This window comes from Pseudophryne corroboree, chromosome 6 (assembly GCF_028390025.1).
Source record: "Pseudophryne corroboree isolate aPseCor3 chromosome 6, aPseCor3.hap2, whole genome shotgun sequence".
Lineage (NCBI taxonomy): Eukaryota > Metazoa > Chordata > Amphibia > Anura > Myobatrachidae > Pseudophryne > Pseudophryne corroboree.
The window spans coordinates 644,582,511-644,604,387 of record NC_086449.1 but is presented as its reverse complement, the minus strand read 5'-3'; the positions used below and the strand labels follow the sequence as shown (position 1 = coordinate 644,604,387).

The window sequence follows — 21,877 nt, the reverse complement described above, 5'->3', positions numbered from 1 at the left end:
TGTACTGCTACACTAGGCATATAATAGACTTAACTTACCACTCACCTAATCAGTCTAATGTGTTAATGAGCACATGTGGGAGCCAGGTTGGGTACGGGATGCCAGCAGCTGGGATACTGGCGGTCAGAATACCAACACCAGCATCCCGACTGTTTGTAATCCTGACAGGGGCACAGGAGGCAGCTAGCCCTAATCCTTTCCCTCCCCCTAACTCTAAACCTCCCTCCCCGCAGCCTAACCCTAACCCTTCCCCCGGAGCTTAACCCTAGCCTCGCCAGAATAGTTACATTCGGGATCCTGGTTGTTGGGATCTCTGTGTCGGTATTCTAACAGGTGTTGGGATTCCAGCGTCTGCATTCTGTCACGATCCGGGTATCTGGACGCCATTTCTTACCCATCAGATGCCTCCTAAGACTGGCTCAGCGCTCCAGGACCGGATCCCATCTGTTATCCTGATGTTTACATTCCTGTATCCTCTCCTGTCACTCTGAGACGCTGTCACAGTAAACGCCATATTACACCTGGCATGGCGTCTCCCGCGGCCTCCGCCGCCGTCCCTGAGCTTCTGCATGCAGAGTGTCTGAGTGGCGATTACGTCAGCCGCGGCCTCCGCTGTGTCCGCGTGGTTGGATGTGCACCTGTCAGCTTGGCGCCTCCTGTCTCCGGTGGCCGGCGCCGCCATTACTGTTTTCATTACCACATGGATTACAAACCAAACTTCCCTCCAAGTGTCTGCATGGGCGCAGCCATCTTGGATTCTGTCAGCTGATCATTTCCACCAATCTGTTCTCAGTATTGATAATCTGCATAATTGCCTAGCCAATCCCTTCCTTGCTGCAGGTATAAATACACTGTGCCTGAGCAAGGAAGGCGTCAGTGCTTTGGTTGTCAAACCTAGTTCCTGTTTGTCTCTCTCCTGTGATTGTCTTCCAGGTTCCAGCTCCTGTCTCAAGACTTCCACCATAGAGACCCGCACCAGCATTCCACCTGCGGTGTAGCCTGACTCTCCGATCCATTGTGGATTCATCTGTTTCCAGCTACAACATTACCTGCTTCCAGCCCAGCTTCCAGCAGAGTACAGCTTCTCTTAAAGGGCCGGTGTCCTTTCTACAGTTTACCACTCTCCACCGGTATTATTATTTCTCCGCTCTCAAACTCTACATTTCATTCATATTGCATCGCTCTCAAGCTTCATTTATTATTTAACTGGTTCCAGCCAGTATCCACTCCGTGCCAACATCTGTCTGGTTCCAACCAGAACCCACAGCAGCTATTTTATTTACAGCAGTCCAGCTTTCCCTGGAACACCAGCTGATACGATCCTGGGCTTTCTTCATTTCTACAGTCAGGCCTGGTAAGGACTTTCCAACTCGCAGATAATAAGAACTGTCTCATACTACCAGAGCTCTGTGGCCCCTGCCCCTGTAGTACCCAGGAACTGTATTATTTCTCTGCTGATTTTATGTTTCTTTTACTGCTACTGTGATGCATGGAGTTTGTCATAAATAAACATCATTGACTTTTATTCAAGTTGTCGTGGTCACGCCTTCGGGCGGTTCTTCTTCATGTTACTTACATGTCCAGGGGTCTGATACAACCTCCCAGGTTCCGGTACATCTCAGCCCCTACAACTGAGGCTGCCTCCCGTCAGCTCAGGCCCTCAGTTGTGACAGTAAGCACTGACCTAATGAATCCAGCCGGAGACCAGGATCAAGCGGCCAGGCCGATGCAAGAACTGGCAGCCCGACTAGAACATCAGGAGGCTGCACAGGGCCACATCATCCGCTGTCTCCAGGATTTCTCTACTCGGCTGGATGGGATTCAGACAACTCTCCGTGGATCAGGCGCGTCTGGTGCGTCAACCACAGTGACTCCAGCTATAACCCCACCCACCTTACCCATTTCTGCTCCACGTCTTCATCTTCCAACGCCAGCAAAATTTGACGGATCTCCAAGATTCTGCAGGGGATTTCTCAACCAGTGTGAGATTCAGTTTGAGCTACAACCTGGCAATTTTCCCAGTGACCGTACAAAAATTGCCTACATTATTTCTCTTCTCAGTGGCTCAGCCCTTGATTGGGCATCACCGTTATGGGAGAGGTCCGACACCCTGCTATCTTCCTACACTGCCTTCGTGTCAACATTCAGGCGCATCTTCGACGAGCCAGGCCGGGTAACCTCAGCTTCATCCGAGATTCTCCGTTTACGCCAGGGGTCACGTACTGTAGGACAATATCTGATACAGTTCCAGATCCTGGCATCCGAACTGGCATGGAACGACGAGGCCCTGTATGCTGCATTCTGGCATGGCTTATCTGAGCGTATTAAAGATGAGTTAGCTACCAGAGACTTACCCTCTAAGTTAGATGAGCTAATCTCACTCTGCACGAAAGTTGATTTACGTTTCAGAGAGAGAGCAACTGAGCGTGGAAGATCATCTGCTCCAAAATCTTCTGCTCCTCCTCCTCGCCAACTGTCACCAACTAAAGATGAGCCCATGCAAATTGGCCGTTCCCGTTTAACTCCTGCTGAGCGCCGAAGACGTCTCTCCGAGTCTCTCTGTCTTTATTGTGCAGCTCCGTCTCACACCATTAATGCCTGTCCCAAACGTCCGGGAAACTCCAAATCCTAGCTCGCCAAGGAGAAGGCCGGCTAGGAGTAATGATCTCCTCTCCATCTCCTCAAGATTGTAATCTCCCAGTCTCGCTTCAAGTTGCTCAACGTTATCGGAACGTCATTGCCCTCCTTGATTCCGGAGCAGCTGGGAACTTTATTACCGAAGCCTATGTTAAACGGTGGTCCCTACCCACCGAGAGACTTCCTTCGTCCATTTCTTTAACTGCCGTGGATGGCAGCAAAATTTTTGATGCAGTTATTTCTTTAAGGACTCTACCAGTTCGTCTGAGAGTGGGAGTTCTTCATTCCGAACTTATTTCTTTTTTAGTGATTCCAAGAGCCACACATCCTGTGGTCCTGGGCCTTCCATGGCTCCGTCTTCACAATCCTACAATTGATTGGACGACTACGCAAATCCTGGCATGGGGTTCCTCCTGTGCTGAGACATGTTTGTTTAAAGTATTGCCTGTCTGTTCTTCCTCCCCCAGGTCGTCTGATGTTCCACCTCCTCCATATCAAGATTTCACGGATGTGTTCAGTAAAGCTTCTGCTGATATCCTTCCTCCTCATAGAGAATGGGACTGCCCGATTGATCTCGTTCCAGGGAAGGTTCCACCTCGAGGCCGAACTTATCCGTTGTCTCTGCCTGAGACGCATTCTATGGAGGAATACATTAAAGAGAACCTAGCAAAGGGGTTCATTCGACCTTCTTCTTCTCCAGCCGGCGCAGGCTTCTTTTTTGTAAAAAAGAAAGATGGTGGTCTGCGGCCGTGCATCGACTACAGAGGTTTGAACGACATTACCATCAAGAACCGTTATCCTTTACCCCTGATTACTGAGCTCTTTGACAGAGTTAGCGGAGCTACCATCTTTACAAAGCTGGACTTGAGAGGTGCATACAATCTCATCCGGATCCGTGAGGGTGACGAGTGGAAGACCGCCTTTAACACCCGTGACGGACATTATGAGTACCTCGTCATGCCCTTCGGATTGAGCAATGCTCCAGCTGTCTTCCAGCATTTTGTCAATGAGATCTTCAGAGACATTCTATACCGTCATGTCGTGGTCTATCTAGACGATATCCTCATTTTTGCCAACGATTTAGAGGAACATCGTTTTTGGGTTAAAGAGGTTCTGTCCCGTCTCCGTGTCAATCATCTCTATTGCAAATTAGAGAAATGCGTCTTTGAAGTCAAGTCCATTCCGTTTCTAGGGTACATTGTGTCCGGTTCCGGACTAGAGATGGATCCTGAGAAACTACAAGCAATCCAAAATTGGCCGATACCCTTAACCCTCAAAGGGGTCCAGAGGTTCTTGGGGTTCGCCAACTATTACCGAAAGTTTATACGAGACTTTTCCACCATTGTGGCGCCTATTACTGCTTTCACTAAGAAGGGTGCTAACCCGTCCAAGTGGTCTGAAGAAGCCATGCAAGCATTTCATCTTTTAAAACAAAGGTTCATCTCTGCGCCTGTTCTGAAACAGCCTGACATCGACTCTCCTTTCATCTTAGAGGTGGATGCCTCCTCCGTTGGAGTAGGAGCGGTGCAGTTTCTTCTCCCGGAAGTTCTCCCATGCTGAGCGCAACTATGCCATTGGCGACCAGGAGTTGCTAGCCATCAAGCTCGCTCTAGAAGAGTGGAGGTATCTGTTGGAGGGAGCTTCTCATTCAATCACCATACTTACAGACCACAAGAACCTTTTATATCTGAAAGGCGCACAATGTCTCAACCCTCGTCAGGCCAGATGGGCACTTTTCTTTTCCAGGTTCGACTTTAAACTCCAGTTCTGTCCGGGCTCTCAGAATCGCAAGGCCGATGCCCTTTCCCGCTCATGGGAGCAAGAAAATGAGTCAGAGTCTTCAGACAAGCATCCTATTATAAATCCGTTGGCATTCTCCACGGTAGGGATGGACTCTACGCCCCCATCAGGGAAAAGTTTTGTGAAACCGATGCTAAGGAAGAAGCTCATGCATTGGGCCCATGCTTCCCGTTTTGCCGGACATACAGGTATCCAAAAAACCCTGGAGTTTATCTCTAGGTCCTATTGGTGGCCAACTCTGAAAAAGGACGTCTTGGAGTTTATTGCATCTTGCCCAGAGTGTGCTCAACATAAGGTATCCCGCCAGTCGCCTGCGGGGCAACTGGTTCCACTATCTGTTCCCCGTCGACCTTGGACCCATTTGTCGATGGATTTTATTACAGATTTACCCATGTGCAACAAGTTCAATACCATCTGGGTGGTAGTTGACCGGTTCACCAAGATGGCACACTTCATTCCTCTCACCGGTCTTCCGTCAGCTTCCAAGTTGGCTCAAGTATTCATACAAGAGATCTTCCGACTCCACGGTCTTCCTGAAGAAATTATCTCAGATCGAGGAGTTCAATTCACAGCCAAATTCTGGCGAAGTTTATGTCAAGTCCTTCAAGTCAAGCTAAAGTTTTCCACGGCTTACCATCCTCAGACCAATGGTCAAACCGAGAGGGTGAATCAGGACTTGGAGGCCTTCCTCCGCATCTATGTGTCCTCCTCTCAAGATGACTGGGTTCAATTTCTTCCCTGGGCCGAGTTTTGTCATAACAACCAGTATCATTCTTCATCTGCTTCAACACCATTCTTCACTAACTTTGGATTCCACCCTAAAGTCCCTGAGTTCCAACCGCTTCCAGCAACTTCTGTTCCCGCAGTGGATATCACCTTGCATCAGTTTGCCAATATCTGGAAGAGCGTACGATCAGCTCTGCTCAAGGCATCGTCCAGGTACAAGAAGTTTGCGAATAAGAAGTGTCGAGCAGTTCCTGCTCTCAAGGTGGGTGATCGGGTATGGTTATCCACGAAGAATTTGAGGTTAAGAGTTCCCAGTATGAAGTTTGCACCTCGCTATATCGGTCCTTTCAAGATTGAACAAGTCATCAATCCTGTTGCTTACAGACTTCAGTTGCCTTCCTTCTTAAAAATACCCAGGACATTCCATGTTTCCCTGTTGAAACCGCTGATCTTGAATCGGTTTCATTCCTCACTTCCTCCAACTCCGAAAGTCCAAACTCAACGAGGCGTTGAGTATGAAGTAGCCAAGATCCTGGACTCACGTCACCGTTACGGTCAACTACAATATCTTATTGACTGGAAGGGTTATGGCCCTGAGGAACGTTCATGGACCAATGCTTCTGATGTCCATGCTCCTGCCTTGGTCCGGAGATTCCATTCCAAGTTTCCTCAAAAGCCAAAGAAGTGTCCTGGGGCCACTCCTAAAGGGGGGGGGGGGGGTGCTGTCACGATCCGGGTATCTGGACGCCATTTCTTACCCATCAGATGCCTCCTAAGGCTGGCTCAGCGCTCCAGGACCGGATCCCATCTGTTATCCTGATGTTTACATTCCTGTATCCTCTCCTGTCACTCTGAGACGCTGTCACAGTAAACGCCATATTACACCTGGCATGGCGTCTCCCGCGGCCTCCGCCGCCGTCCCTGAGCTTCTGCATGCAGAGTGTCTGAGTGGCGATTACGTCAGCCGCGGCCTCCGCTGTGTCCGCGTGGTTGGATGTGCACCTGTCAGCTTGGCGCCTCCTGTCTCCGGTGGCCAGCGCCGCCATTACTGTTTTCATTACCACATGGATTACAAACCAAACTTCCCTCCAAGTGTCTGCATGGGCGCAGCCATCTTGGATTCTGTCAGCTGATCATTTCCACCAATCTGTTCTCAGTATTGATAATCTGCATAATTGCCTAGCCAATCCCTTCCTTGCTGCAGGTATAAATACACTGTGCCTGAGCAAGGAAGGCGTCAGTGCTTTGGTTGTCAAACCTAGTTCCTGTTTGTCTCTCTCCTGTGATTGTCTTCCAGGTTCCAGCTCCTGTCTCAAGACTTCCACCATAGAGACCCGCACCAGCATTCCACCTGCGGTGTAGCCTGACTCTCCGATCCATTGTGGATTCATCTGTTTCCAGCTACAACATTACCTGCTTCCAGCCCAGCTTCCAGCAGAGTACAGCTTCTCTTAAAGGGCCGGTGTCCTTTTTACAGTTTACCACTCTCCACCGGTATTATTATTTCTCCGCTCTCAAACTCTACATTTCATTCATATTGCATCGCTCTCAAGCTTCATTTATTATTTAACTGGTTCCAGCCAGTATCCACTCCGTGCCAACATCTGTCTGGTTCCAACCAGAACCCACAGCAGCTATTTTATTTACAGCAGTCCAGCTTTCCCTGGAACACCAGCTGATACGATCCTGGGCTTTCTTCATTTCTACAGTCAGGCCTGGTAAGGACTTTCCAACTCGCAGATAATAAGAACTGTCTCATACTACCAGAGCTCTGTGGCCCCTGCCCCTGTAGTACCCAGGAACTGTATTATTTCTCTGCTGATTTTATGTTTCTTTTACTGCTACTGTGATGCATGGAGTTTGTCATAAATAAACATCATTGACTTTTATTCAAGTTGTCGTGGTCACGCCTTCGGGCGGTTCTTCTTCATGTTACTTACATGTCCAGGGGTCTGATACAACCTCCCAGGTTCCGGTACATCTCAGCCCCTACAACTGAGGCTGCCTCCCGTCAGCTCAGGCCCTCAGTTGTGACACATTCTGACTGAGAGCCGCGATCCCAACTACGTCCCATGTGAGCCAGATTACCGGCTACCCGGCAGTGGTTCTCAAACTCGGTCCTCAGGACTACACACGGATCACATTTTCCAGGTCACCCAGCAGCTGCACTGTGTATCACCAACTGCCACATTTTAAAAATCTACAGGTGACCTGCAAAACATGAACCGTGTGGGGTCCTGAAGACCAAGTTTGAGAACCTGTCCTAGTGCACATTGCGACTGGAATCCTGAACTTGATCTTCCAGAGTCATCCATAAAATCTGAATAACGTTTGTTATTAATGAAAAATATACTTTATATAAATAACTTTAAATAATAAAATCAACTGCTGATAAAAATGATGCCATTACATTGTCATGTACTTACAGCAGGTATGACTTGCCATCCATGTCAGAGATGAACAGGAGAGTGTGAGGTGGCAGAGAGACATTTGGGGGAGGGAGAAAGGAGAGGTGGGGAGAAAGTGTTGGGGAAGAGAGAGAAGTAGAGAGTGGTGGGAGGGAGGCCAAAAATAAAAGCCAGGCAATGCCAGTCATTGCAGCTAGTTAATAGTCAAACATTTTTCTTGTGGGCACCCCAAAACATCATAGAATACATTGCAGATTTTCTCATAGAAGGCAATCACTTGCAAAAACCCAAAATAGCCTTCATAAAACAGAGGGCATTAATAAAATAGACCCTAAACCCTGTGTAGTATTAGACTATCCTAATACATCTACAGTAAGTTATACACACCATATAATGGGCGGGATGTACTAAGCTGAAAATGCGGTAAACCCCCTGTTTACCGCATTTTCCTGATGTACTAATCCACGTCCGGCAGGTCAGCGCCGCGGCGTGGTTCGCCAGCTTTAGCTGGCGATAGTCCATAGAAGCCTATGGGCTTCTCTCCACGGCGCTGTGTGAGGGATCCGATCGGATCCCTCCCAGCATGCCCTGCGGCCGCCCCCGTCACCCCGCGCATGCGCAGACTGACTCCTGGGGTCGAATCCCGGAAGTCAGGCTGCCGCTGTGCATCGCGAAGGACAGCTCTTATCGGAAGAGCTGTCCTCTGCAATGCTGATTGCATATGTTAGTACATATGCGATCAGCATCGTGGCGATGGGCAGCGATGTACATAAGTACATCCCGCCCAATAAGTGGCATAGAAAGTCCTATGCATTGAAATGTAAAATTAAGTGTATTAAACCCTAAAAAAAAAAAGTTTCACAAAAAATAAATGGACATGTATAGATTAATCGGAAATCCAGTCTTCTATACAGCTGCTCTGAGTCAGTTGAATATATACATCTAAGCTGACGGGGAAACTGTGTTTATACAATAATGCTTCCATATATGGTTTACTAAGTGTGATTTATACAGGCATCCAATATATAATTATTGTAGATCCTGTTAAAGCCTTTTATTAATGTTCTCATGTGAAATGACAGATTTTAAAGATTTTAAAAGGTTTTTCCAAGTGTAAACTAAAATGTATATCAGAGTGCAGAGACAAAGAAACCATTGACACCACACTCTAGGAATCGCTTTGTCCCATGATACACTGCACAATGCTACAAGTCGCGCCCATGGTGACTCCAATTCCATGCCCAGGGTACATGCCCCTTGCCCTACCTGCCAGGGTTTCCCAGAGGGGAGGTCACAAGTATCAGCAAGTATGCCTTCCATTTAGCTGAATTCCACATCACATTGCATTATACATGCAGAACACACACACAGTGCCTACACACTGTGTATGTTCCCTGTCTCAGTATACACTCCATATATTATTGTAAAATAGAAATACAGCTTGCTTGAGAGGGCTCTGTATCCTCAGCTGGTGGTGTAATATACAGATCACTAGGAACTCTATTCTACTGTGTTTAACTGTAGAATAGACTTCTTATTTTTGGGAGGTTTATTACTGCTAAAACCATGCAGGAACATCTGCTTCCGCGTTATGTAAGGTAAGGATCAGGGCAACTTAAGAAGAGGCTAAAGCTGCTGTGTTAAGCAAATGAATGCCCCATTATTCTCAATAAGCACTGTGGTCTGGGCAATTCCCGATAGCTACCCCTACTCTGCTCCTGTGAAGATCTTATCCCCCTCCGGCAGTCTCCATTCCCCAACCCTTCCAGCAATTTCCCAAATAATACTAGGGAAGCCATATGTACAGATGTGTCTTCTTACATCCTTGCTGCAGTCACGCTAAACAGCCCCTGAAGTTGCGCCATGCCGTGGTGGGACTTTGTAGCGCCAAGAACTTTATTTTTACATGCGTTGTGTGTAATGTGACTTGTAGTACACAGAGCAAAGATGTAAGAGGACACACACACACACACACACACACACACACACACACGCAGTGAAAGTACCAGGACCCAGGAGGAACTCACCACAGCCAGGTGACAGCAGTGCGGCTGCGGGTGGCTGCAGCTGTCAAGGTGTGCCTGGCAGGAGGTAATTATCCAGCTGGACTCAGGGACTCTATGCTCATTGGCCGTAGAGATGAGCGCCGGAAATTTTTCGGGTTTTGTGTTTTGGTTTTGGGTTCGGTTCCGCGGCCGTGTTTTGGCAAAACCTCACCGAATTTTTTTTGTCGGATTCGGGTGTGTTTTGGATTCGGGTGTTTTTTTCAAAGAACAGCTTAAATCATAGAATTTGGGGGTCATTTTGATCCCAAAGTATTATTAACCTCAAAAACCATAATTTACACTCATTTTCAGTCTATTCTGAATACCTCACACCTCACAATATTATTTTTAGTCCTAAAATTTGCACCGAGGTCGCTGTGTGAGTAAGATAAGCGACCCTAGTGGCCGACACAAACACCGGGCCCATCTAGGAGTGGCACTGCAGTGTCACGCAGGATGTCCCTTCCAAAAAACCCTCCCCAAACAGCACATGACGCAAAGAAAAAAAGAGGCGCAATGAGGTAGCTGACTGTGTGAGTAAGATAAGCGACCCTAGTGGCCGACACAAACACCGGGCCCATCTAGGAGTGGCACTGCAGTGTCACGCAGGATGGCCCTTCCAAAAAACCCTCCCCAAACAGCACATGACGCAAAGAAAAAAAGAGGCGCAATGAGGTAGCTGACTGTGTGAGTAAGATAAGCGACCCTAGTGGCCGACACAAACACCGGGCCCATCTAGGAGTGGCACTGCAGTGTCACGCAGGATGTCCCTTCCAAAAAACCCTCCCCAAACAGCACATGACGCAAAGAAAAAAAGAGGCGCAATGAGGTAGCTGACTGTGTGAGTAAGATAAGCGACCCTAGTGGCCGACACAAACACCGGGCCCATCTAGGAGTGGCACTGCAGTGTCACGCAGGATGTCCCTTCCAAAAAACCCTCCCCAAACAGCACATGACGCAAAGAAAAAAAGAGGCGCAATGAGGTAGCTGACTGTGTGAGTAAGATAAGCGACCCTAGTGGCCGACACAAACACCGGGCCCATCTAGGAGTGGCACTGCAGTGTCACGCAGGATGTCCCTTCCAAAAAACCCTCCCCAAACAGCACATGACGCAAAGAAAAAAAGAGGCACAATGAGGTAGCTGACTGTGTGAGTAAGATAAGCGACCCTAGTGGCCGACACAAACACCGGGCCCATCTAGGAGTGGCACTGCAGTGTCACGCAGGATGTCCCTTCCAAAAAACCCTCCCCAAACAGCACATGACGCAAAGAAAAAAAGAGGCGCAATGAGGTAGCTGACTGTGTGAGTAAGATAAGCGACCCTAGTGGCCGACACAAACACCGGGCCCATCTAGGAGTGGCACTGCAGTGTCACGCAGGATGGCCCTTCCAAAAAACCCTCCCCAAACAGCACATGACGCAAAGAAAAATAAAAGAAAAAAGAGGTGCAAGATGGAATTGTCCTTGGGCCCTCCCACCCACCCTTATGTTGTATAAACAGGACATGCACACTTTAACCAACCCATCATTTCAGTGACAGGGTCTGCCACACGACTGTGACTGATATGACGGGTTGGTTTGGACCCCCCCCAAAAAAGAAGCAATTAATCTCTCCTTGCACAAACTGGCTCTACAGAGGCAAGATGTCCACCTCATCATCATCCTCCGATATATCACCGTGTACATCCCCCTCCTCACAGATTATCAATTCGTCCCCACTGGAATCCACCATCTCAGCTCCCTGTGTACTTTGTGGAGGCAATTGCTGCTGGTCAATGTCTCCGCGGAGGAATTGATTATAATTCATTTTAATGAACATCATCTTCTCCACATTTTCTGGATGTAACCTCGTACGCCGATTGCTGACAAGGTGAGCGGCGGCACTAAACACTCTTTCGGAGTACACACTTGTGGGAGGGCAACTTAGGTAGAATAAAGCCAGTTTGTGCAAGGGCCTCCAAATTGCCTCTTTTTCCTGCCAGTATAAGTACGGACTGTGTGACGTGCCTACTTGGATGCGGTCACTCATATAATCCTCCACCATTCTTTCAATGTTGAGAGAATCATATGCAGTGACAGTAGACGACATGTCCGTAATCGTTGTCAGGTCCTTCAGTCCGGACCAGATGTCAGCATCAGCAGTCGCTCCAGACTGCCCTGCATCACCGCCAGCGGGTGGGCTCGGAATTCTGAGCCTTTTCCTCGCACCCCCAGTTGCGGGAGAATGTGAAGGAGGAGATGTTGACAGGTCGCGTTCCGCTTGACTTGACAATTTTCTCACCAGCAGGTCTTTCAACCCCAGCAGACTTGTGTCTGCCGGAAAGAGAGATCCAAGGTAGGTTTTAAATCTAGGATCGAGCACGGTGGCCAAAATGTAGTGCTCTGATTTCAACAGATTGACCACCCGTGAATCCTTGTTAAGCGAATTAAGGGCTCCATCCACAAGTCCCACATGCCTAGCGGAATCGCTCCGTGTTAGCTCCTCCTTCAATGTCTCCAGCTTCTTCTGCAAAAGCCTGATGAGGGGAATGACCTGACTCAGGCTGGCAGTGTCTGAACTGACTTCACGTGTGGCAAGTTCAAAGGGCATCAGAACCTTGCACAACGTTGAAATCATTCTCCACTGCACTTGAGACAGGTGCATTCCACCTCCTATATCGTGCTCAATTGTATAGGCTTGAATGGCCTTTTGCTGCTCCTCCAACCTCTGAAGCATATAGAGGGTTGAATTCCACCTCGTTACCACTTCTTGCTTCAGATGATGGCAGGGCAGGTTCAGTAGTTTTTGGTGGTGCTCCAGTCTTCTGTACGTGGTGCCTGTACGCCGAAAGTGTCCCGCAATTATTCTGGCCACCGACAGCATCTCTTGCACGCCCCTGTCGTTTTTTTAAAAATTCTGCACCACCAAATTCAAGGTATGTGCAAAACATGGGACGTGCTGGAATTTGCCCATATTTAATGCACACACAATATTGCTGGCGTTGTCCGATGCCACAAATCCACAGGAGAGTCCAATTGGGGTAAGCCATTCCGCGATGATCTTCCTCAGTTGCCGTAAGAGGTTTTCAGCTGTGTGCGTATTCTGGAAAGCGGTGATACAAAGCGTAGCCTGCCTAGGAAAGAGTTGGCGTTTGCGAGATGCTGCTACTGGTGCCGCCGCTGCTGTTCTTGCGGTGGGAGTCCATACATCTACCCAGTGGGCTGTCACAGTCATATAGTCCTGACCCTGCCCTGCTCCACTTGTCCACATGTCCGTGGTTAAGTGGACATTGGGTACAACTGCATTTTTTAGGACACTGGTGAGTCTTTTTCTGACGTCCGTGTACATTCTCGGTATCGCCTGCCTAGAGAAGTGGAACCTAGATGGTATTTGGTAACGGGGGCACACTGCCTCAATAAATTGTCTAGTTCCCTGTGAACTAACGGCGGATACCGGACGCACGTCTAACACCAACATAGTTGTCAAGGCCTCAGTTATCCGCTTTGCAGCAGGATGACTGCTGTGATATTTCATCTTCCTCGCAAAGGACTGTTGGACAGTCAATTGCTTACTGGAAGTAGTACAAGTGGGCTTACGACTTCCCCTCTGGGATGACCATCGACTCCCAGCAGCAACAACAGCAGCGCCAGCAGCAGTAGGCGTTACACGCAAGGATGCATCGGAGGAATCCCAGGCAGGAGAGGACTCGTCAGAATTGCCAGTGACATGGCCTGCAGGACTATTGGCATTCCTGGGGAAGGAGGAAATTGACACTGAGGGAGTTGGTGGGGTGGTTTGCGTGAGCTTGGTTACAAGAGGAAGGGATTTACTGGTCAGTGGACTGCTTCCGCTGTCGGCCAAAGTTTTTGAACTTGTCACTGACTTATTATGAATGCGCTGCAGGTGACGTATAAGGGAGGATGTTCCGAGGTGGTTAACGTCCTTACCCCTACTTATTACAGCTTGACAAAGGGAACACACGGCTTGACAAATGTTGTCCGCATTTCTGGTGAAATACTTCCACACCGAAGAGCTGATTTTTTTGGTATTTTCACCAGGCATGTCAACGGCCATATTCCTCCCACGGACAACAGGTGTCTCCCCGGGTGCCTGACTTAAACAAACCACCTCACCATCAGAATCCTCCTGGTCAATTTCCTCCCCAGCGCCAGCAACACCCATATCCTCCTCATCCTGGTGTACTTCAACACTGACATCTTCAATCTGACTATCAGGAACTGGACTGCGGGTGCTCCTTCCAGCACTTGCAGGGGGCGTGCAAATGGTGGAAGGCGCATGCTCTTCACGTCCAGTGTTGGGAAGGTCAGGCATCGCAACCGACACAATTGGACTCTCCTTGTGGATTTGGGATTTCGAAGAACGCACAGTTCTTTGCGGTGCTACTGCTTTTGCCAGCTTGAGTCTTTTCATTTTTCTAGCGAGAGGCTGAGTGCCTCCATCCTCATGTGAAGCCGAACCACTAGCCATGAACATAGGCCAGGGCCTCAGCCGTTCCTTGCCACTCCGTGTGGTAAATGGCATATTGGCAAGTTTACGCTTCTCCTCCGACAATTTTATTTTAGGTTTTGGAGTCCTTTTTTTACTGATATTTGGTGTTTTGGATTTGACATGCTCTGTACTATGCCATTGGGCATCGGCCTTGGCAGACGACGTTGCTGGCATTTCATCGTCTCGGCCATGACTAGTGGCAGCAGCTTCAGCACGAGGTGGAAGTGGATCTTTATCTTTCCCTAATTTTGGAACCTCAACATTTTTGTTCTCCATATTTTAATAGGCACAACTAAAAGGCACCTCAGGTAAACAATGGAGATGGATGGATACTAGTATACAATTATGGATGGACTGCCGAGTGCCGACACAGAGGTAGCTACAGCCGTGGACTACCGTACTGTGTCTGCTGCTAATATAGACTGGTTGATAAAGAGATGTAGTATGTATGTATAAAGAAGAAAGAAAAAAAAACCACGGGTAGGTGGTATACAATTATGGACGGACTGCCGAGTGCCGACACAGAGGTAGCTACAGCCGTGGACTACCGTACTGTGTCTGCTGCTAATATAGACTGGTTGATAAAGAGATGTAGTATGTATGTATAAAGAAGAAAGAAAAAAAAACCACGGGTAGGTGGTATACAATTATGGATGGACTGCCGAGTGCCGACACAGAGGTAGCTACAGCCGTGGACTACCGTACTGTACTGTGTCTGCTGCTAATATAGACTGGATGATAATGAGATGTAGTATGTATAAAGAAGAAAGAAAAAAGAAAAAAAAACCACGGGTAGGTGGTATACAATTATGGATGGACTGCCGAGTGCCGACACAGAGGTAGCTACAGCTGTGGACTACCGTACTGTGTCTGCTGCTAATATAGACTGGTTGATAATGAGATGTAGTATGTATAAAGAAGAAAGAAAAAAAAAACCACGGGTAGGTGGTATACAATTATGGACGGACTGCCGAGTGCCGACACAGAGGTAGCTACAGCCGTGGACTACCGTACTGTACTGTGTCTGCTGCTAATATAGACTGGATGACAATGAGATGTAGTATGTATAAAGAAGAAAGAAAAAAAAAACCACGGGTAGGTGGTATACAATTATGGATGGACTGCCGAGTGCCGACACAGAGGTAGCTACAGCCGTGAACTACCGTACTGTGTCTGCTGCGACTGGATGATAAATAATGATATAAAAAATATATATATATCACTACTGCAGCCGGACAGGTATATATTATATAATGACGGACCTGCTGGACACTGTCTGTCAGCAGAATGAGTTTTTTATTTTATAGAATAAAAAAACACCACACAAGTCACACGACGTGTGTTTAACTTTTACAGGCAGACATTCACAATACAATATAGTATACTATATACTGGTGGTCAGGTCACTGGTCAGTCACACTGGCAGTGGCACTCCTGCAGAAAAAAAGTGTGCACTGTTTAATTTTAATATGTACTCCTGGCTCCTGCTATAACCTAACTGCTCCCCAGTCTCCCCCACAATTAAGCTGTGTGAGCACAGTCAGATATTATACATAGATGATGCAGCAGCACACTGGGCTGAGCACAGATATGGTATGTGACTGAGTCACTGTGTATCGTTTTTTCAGGCAGAGAACGGATTATATTAAATAATATAAAACTGCACTGGTGGTCACTGGTCAGTCACTAGTATAACTAACTAATACTATCAGCAAAATTCTGCACTCTCTGTCTGAGTACTCCTCCTAAGCTCCAGTAAATGAAGTGTCACTGTCTCACTCTGTCACTAGTATAACTAACTAATACTATCAGCAAAATTCTGCACTCTCTGTCTGAGTACTCCTCCTAAGCTCCAGTAAATGAAGTGTCACTGTCTCACTCTCACATCTATTTCTTCTCTAAACGGAGAGGACGCCAGCCACGTCCTCTCACTATCAATCTCAATGCACGTGTAAAATGGCGGCGACGCGCGGCTCCTTATATAGAATCCGAGTCTCGCGATAGAATCCGAGCCTCACGAGAATCCGACAGCGTCATGATGACGTTCGGGCGCGCTCGGGTTAACCGAGCAAGGCGGGAAGATCCGAGTCGCTCGGATCCGTGTAAAAAAAGCTGAAGTTCGGGCGGGTTCGGATTCCGAGGAACCGAACCCGCTCATCACTAATTGGCCGGGAGCAGAAACAGCATGGAAGGGCTGGCGCAGCATCATGCGTTGAGACCTCTGCAGCGCAGGACTGGACCAGGTGACAGTGTAACGGTGGGGTGAGTGGACAGTGCAGCCAGTTTATAATTTTTTTACTTAATTGGTGGGCAGAGCGTACACTGGCATCTTTTTCTTGTGCCTCTCTGCCTTGGGGCCCCTCTGAACCACTGGGCCTGGTATAGCTGTCCCCTTTGACCCCCCTTGTCTCCTGCCTGGCAGTATGCAACAATATAGTTTAAGTGACCTCTGTCTGCTTTTTCTGTTGTATTAATGGCCTATTCAGTCTAAGAATTGCCCTGAGCAGGTCATACACTATGCTGAAATGTTTTCCCGAACTAAGTGGGTGTTGCATGCAAAGATCACAGATGAATGAAACCTTACATCTCTTGCTGTGCCATATGAGGGCCTGCTATGTGACATGTGTACAATTCTTCTTCATTCGTGAATATGTACAATTCTATACCATTCATACTGTAGCCTGGGATCTGACTTCCATGTTGTTGTGGCTCATTAACCTGGCACATCCAGTATTTTTCGTCATAAGTATCTGTCATTTAAGCACATTAATTAAAACAACCTAAATTAACACCTGTCCTGGACCTTGCTCACTCTGATGGATTTGTAATACATCATTAAATAGCTGTATAGGCTCAGAACAAATACTTCTTTATATTATGTTCTATAATTGTGCAATACTCTGCAGGGAATAAAAGAGAGGCTTTGGGAATAATGCATCATGAAAAGTTGTCCGGAATTGCACCCGCATTGTGTGCATGCAACAAAATAGGTATATTCTCCCGTATCCAGAGTTGCACTAGTCCTGTACTAAATGTACAATATGTGTCTGATGGACACATACCTCCCACCATTGGGGCGGATTAGGCCGGGAGTTGCATGCATGACAAATGGGCGTTACCTGTGCGTGCAAGGCCATGCCCCCTGTTGGGCACATTTGGTGGTGTGACTGTGCATCACTCCCCTGTTCTCATCATGCAGGGACCTTGTCTAAGAGGAGCAGTGGTGACAGAGTTCCTGCCCATCCTGCCCCTTGCCCACAGGACACTGCAGCTCCAGGTGGCACAGTGGGGCAGTGGCAGAAAAGGACTGTCCGGGTGAAATCGGGACATCTGGGCGGTATGCCGATGGCACATCCTCGCTGAAGATGCAACAAAAATATACAAGTATATACAAATATACATCTATAGTGTCTTACACATGGTTCCAGCACATGCGCAGTGCAAAAAACACAAATTAACTTTTTGTGAATTTGAAAGTTTAAATTTACCAGTGAATTTATTCTAGAATGAATTAAATGCAAACCTCGCATAAACATTGTCAGGCGTTACGCAGCAACATTTTATATGATGTCAAATCTATAAACATGCCGTTGATGTAGTGTACAATCTTGTTTAAGTTCTGTGTTTATTCTGATTGCTAAAGTGTAGAGAGAAGTGACAGTGTTATATAAATAAATGTTCATAATAATAATAGTATTTATAATAGTATTTATAAAGGAAATTACAATATTTGGGATTTGGTTTAACAAGATTTGACATTTCACATTATTAAAATTCAGCTAATTTATTAATGTAAATGATAAAAGTTTATTTATTCTGAATATTTCCAATAAACTTCCCTCCTCTACCTGTGTAATCAGCCAGTGTTGTCCGTTGATTAAAGTTCCAGTATGCGGAAGTAGAAATGTGCAGTCAGGAAAGCAAGGGGTTGATTTGCGTCCCAAATGTAGATGTAGATTTGTAATCGGGATACTGAGGGCGTGACCGCCTCATAGTGACGGTGATTTCCCGGCTGGGAGAGAGGTGTATGGTGCGTTCCTGAAATGCTCTATGTGTTATCTACTTGTTTCTTATCTGTGTTCACTATCTGTTCACATCTACTGTAGTTCCAGTTGTCCTTCATACAGATCATATGGAGGGAATCACTTGGAAAGAATACTTATAAAATAAATTGGAAAAATTAGCTTTGTAGCCAGTAAACTGATAACTTAAAAATTTTAACTTACACATTGTACATGATTATTTCTACACACACACGTATGCGATATATTACATACAGCAATTGAATCCTCTCTTGGCATTACAGTACCATTTGTTTTTGCTTTGTCCTCATTAGCACTGAACCACAGAGAACTATTCCAAGGAGCCGAAATGGAATAGACGTTGAGTCAGATGTGTACAGAATGCTACAGGATTACGATGAACCCGTATCACAGCCAAAGCAGTCTGGATCATTCAAATACTTGCAAGGCATGTTAGAAGCTGGGGAGAATGGTACGTATAGCACTTTATGGCGTGAAGATCATGCTTTTCATTTTTTATCAATTGAGATGTGTTGATACTAGAGATAAGTGGGTCTGGTTCTCCGAGATCCGGACCCACCCGAACTTTGGACTCTAAATCTGGATCTGAGTCTGGCTTGGGACTTTCCGCCTTACTCGGATCCGAAATCAAGGCCAAAGGTCATCATCCTGCTGTCGGATTCTCGAGGGTTTTGGATTCTATAGAGGTCCCCGTGATCGGCGTCATCTTCACTCCAGCTGTGGAGAGTACACTGGACAGACGTGTCCGTCTCAGCACTGTGTTGTCTGGTGTGTGGCGGGTGCTCTGTCTACTGTATCTGAAAGGGGTGCTCTGCTGTATCAGTCCAGACAGGGTGCTCTGTCTGCCGTATCTGAAAGGTGTGCTCTGTCTTCTGTATCTGAAAGGGGCGCTCTGTCTTCTGTATCTGAAAGGGGCGCTCTGTCTGCTGTATCTGAAAAGGGTGATCTGTGTGAGTATGCAGGGGCTCGGCCCCAGTATAAAACAAAAAAAGCCTAAAAATATAATCATAAAAACATTTTTTTTTTTGTGCTGTACCCCAGTGTACTTTACAATTTTTATTTTCATAAGTATTGTGACACTGCCGGTCAGACCGCAGTATATTATTACTCGTACTCATACACGTATTGTGCCACACTGTGGTGAAGGTCAACCGCAGTGTTCAACTACTATTTCTTACGAACACACGTATTGTGTGATGTTGTGGGTGAAGGTGGTACCACTGTAATATATTTTATTTCCTACTCATACACATATTGTGTGACACTGTTGGTGAAATTAAACCGCAGTGTTTAATTACTATTCCTCCCTTGCACTTCTTTTGTTTGCATTATGTGCTGTTTGAAGCATTGCTGACTATGACGACAAACATTTCTATAGTTTATTTAACTGCCACCCGACCCTGCCTGCACTCACTATATTTCCGTGCAATGCCGATCCCGCGGGACTGTGCATCGGCATCGCAAGTGCATACACATGGTGCGATTAGTCAAAGTCGTAAGCACAAATCGCACCATGTGTACGCACCTTATGTCCATGGTCACTCAGAATGGACGCCGTAATTGAGATGCCGGAGACGTGATTCCTGCAGACAGAACCGCAGTTGGCGGCTGATACATGCCCCAAAAAAGTACTGGCACACCTGCATTTTTAGCACCACGCCCTGTTATCTCCCAACCTCCGAGCTGGCCACAAGTGGTAATCAGATATAGGCTGAGGTCTAGGCACATGGCTTAAGTTCAGATAGCTAGTCAAGGATCAGAGGCAGGCAGCACACATACTGCAGGGTAAAACAACCACAACCACATTAAGCCACAGTAGAGCCGCTTATACACGTTACGCCACAATAGAGCTACTTATATACGTAACGTCACACGTTACGCCACACAGTAGAGCTGCTTATATACATTACACCACAGTAGAGTCGCTTATACATCTTACGCCACAGTAGAGCTGCTTATACACATTATGCCACAGTAGAGCTCCTTATACATATTATGCCACAGTAAAGCCCCTTATACACATTTGCCACAGTAGAGCTCCTTATACATAGTATGCCACAGTAAAGCCACTTATACACATTTCACCATGGTAGAACCCCTTATACATGTTATCCCATAGGAGAGCCCTTATACATGTTACACCACAGTAGAGCCACTATGTAAGCAGCTGTATTTAACTATTTGCTTGTTTCATTCAAATAAATGAATAACAATGTGTATGCCCCATTGACCTGACCTCACAACACCCAAATCCCTTAATGAAAATAATGCACCAAAACTGCCACCCTCCAACTTGATATTCCCCCAATGCCTTAATAAAAATAATACCCATAGCAGCTGCCGTGTAACGTCAGGGTCACACTGAACAGCGTATTTCACCTGTGTGCTTCATATCTGAAAATGACATTCTAAGATCGCTGGTGTTTAAAATGGTGACGTGGGGGGTGTGGCCTGGCTGTGGATGCAGGAGGTGGTGCAGCACTTAAGCTCCTGTTACAATAGCAGTTTTAACTGCTCATTTGACACACAGACTTAACGGGGACCATTCATATATCCTACCCGGACCCCCCCAACACTACACAGGGCGGTTGCGGAGCCGGCGGGTGCCCCCTGGACCCGTGCGGGTTGCGGCCTTCCCTGCCAGCTGGAGCCGGGACCTCGCGTTTGGAGCTGCCCCGGACCGGAAGTGCGGCGCCCTGCGGCGGAGAGACGGGCTGGAGCTATTCCTTACACCCCTGGTGCCCCCGCACCACTCACCGCGCGTCACCCCGTCCTGGTGAGTCTGTACCTAGACGATACGCTCTGCGCGGCGGGTCCCTGTGTGCCCGGTGGCTGGCTCCGTAGCGAGAGTGCGGCGCCGGTCACGTGATACCGCTCCCGGGGCCGGACGCGGCCACTGGGATAATTAAAGCTCACAGCGTGCCCCAGGAGACCCCACCTGGGCTCCGGGGACGCCAGCCACTGCCACCACTGAAAATATCCCGCAGGCAGGAGATGCATAAGGCTCATTACAGGCACCTAGAGACAGCAGCCTGGCGACGCCATTTTAGACCCTGGCAGACATCACTGGCAATTGGCAAAGGCACCCATACTAAGAGAAGCTGCTCTGGGGTGCTTTATAGTCCTGCTGCCAAATAAGGTGTAGGTGACAGGGGCTGTTAACACAAGATTCCAACCACCCCACTAGTTATAGGGGATGAGCTGCACATTCTTTGCCTGACATAGGGAACTGAAGCTCCCCCTGGTGGACCCTTGCTACATCTCACCTCCCCTACTGCTACACTTGCTTGTATTATAACAAAACAAATTGCCTACAACTAGCCACCGCTGTGTGACCATCATGTCCCCACCCACAAGGAAATAGACGCCTCCTCCTGCAGCCATGTAGGGCCGTCTCGGGGGATGATGGCGGACGCCTTCTAACACGTTCCACTACCAAAATGACCACAGATCTGTTTTGCTGACTCTGCAATAACTTGCTAGACCCGACACGATAACGCATCCACCCGGACATGTCTGTAACCGCGCGATTCACCGAACGCATCCACCACTGCACCTGACACTCTCTTCCGTATGGTGGCGACTTAGGGATCAGTGAATATCAGCCCCAAGCTCTGGGATATGGGACCGAGGGAAAGCTCAAAGTGTGACCTGTGATACTGAATCGCCCAATACATCTGCCCCAACGCCTGTCGCACTGGTTTCGACGCCCACATCTCCTTCTTATTA

The 21,877-nt window shown here is 47.6% G+C and overlaps 1 protein-coding gene across 6 annotated transcripts in view; it reads left to right on the top strand.

Moving 5' to 3' along the window:
• PDLIM4 (PDZ and LIM domain 4) overlaps positions 1-21,877 on the top strand; it is a 520,316-nt gene that overhangs the window by 458,419 nt on the left and 40,020 nt on the right. For all 6 annotated transcript variants that reach the window (XM_063928187.1, XM_063928188.1, XM_063928189.1 and 3 more), the window contains one exon: positions 18,442-18,599. In XM_063928187.1, coding sequence (XP_063784257.1) covers positions 18,442-18,599 — 158 coding nt within the window. The remainder of the gene's footprint in view (positions 1-18,441; positions 18,600-21,877) is intronic.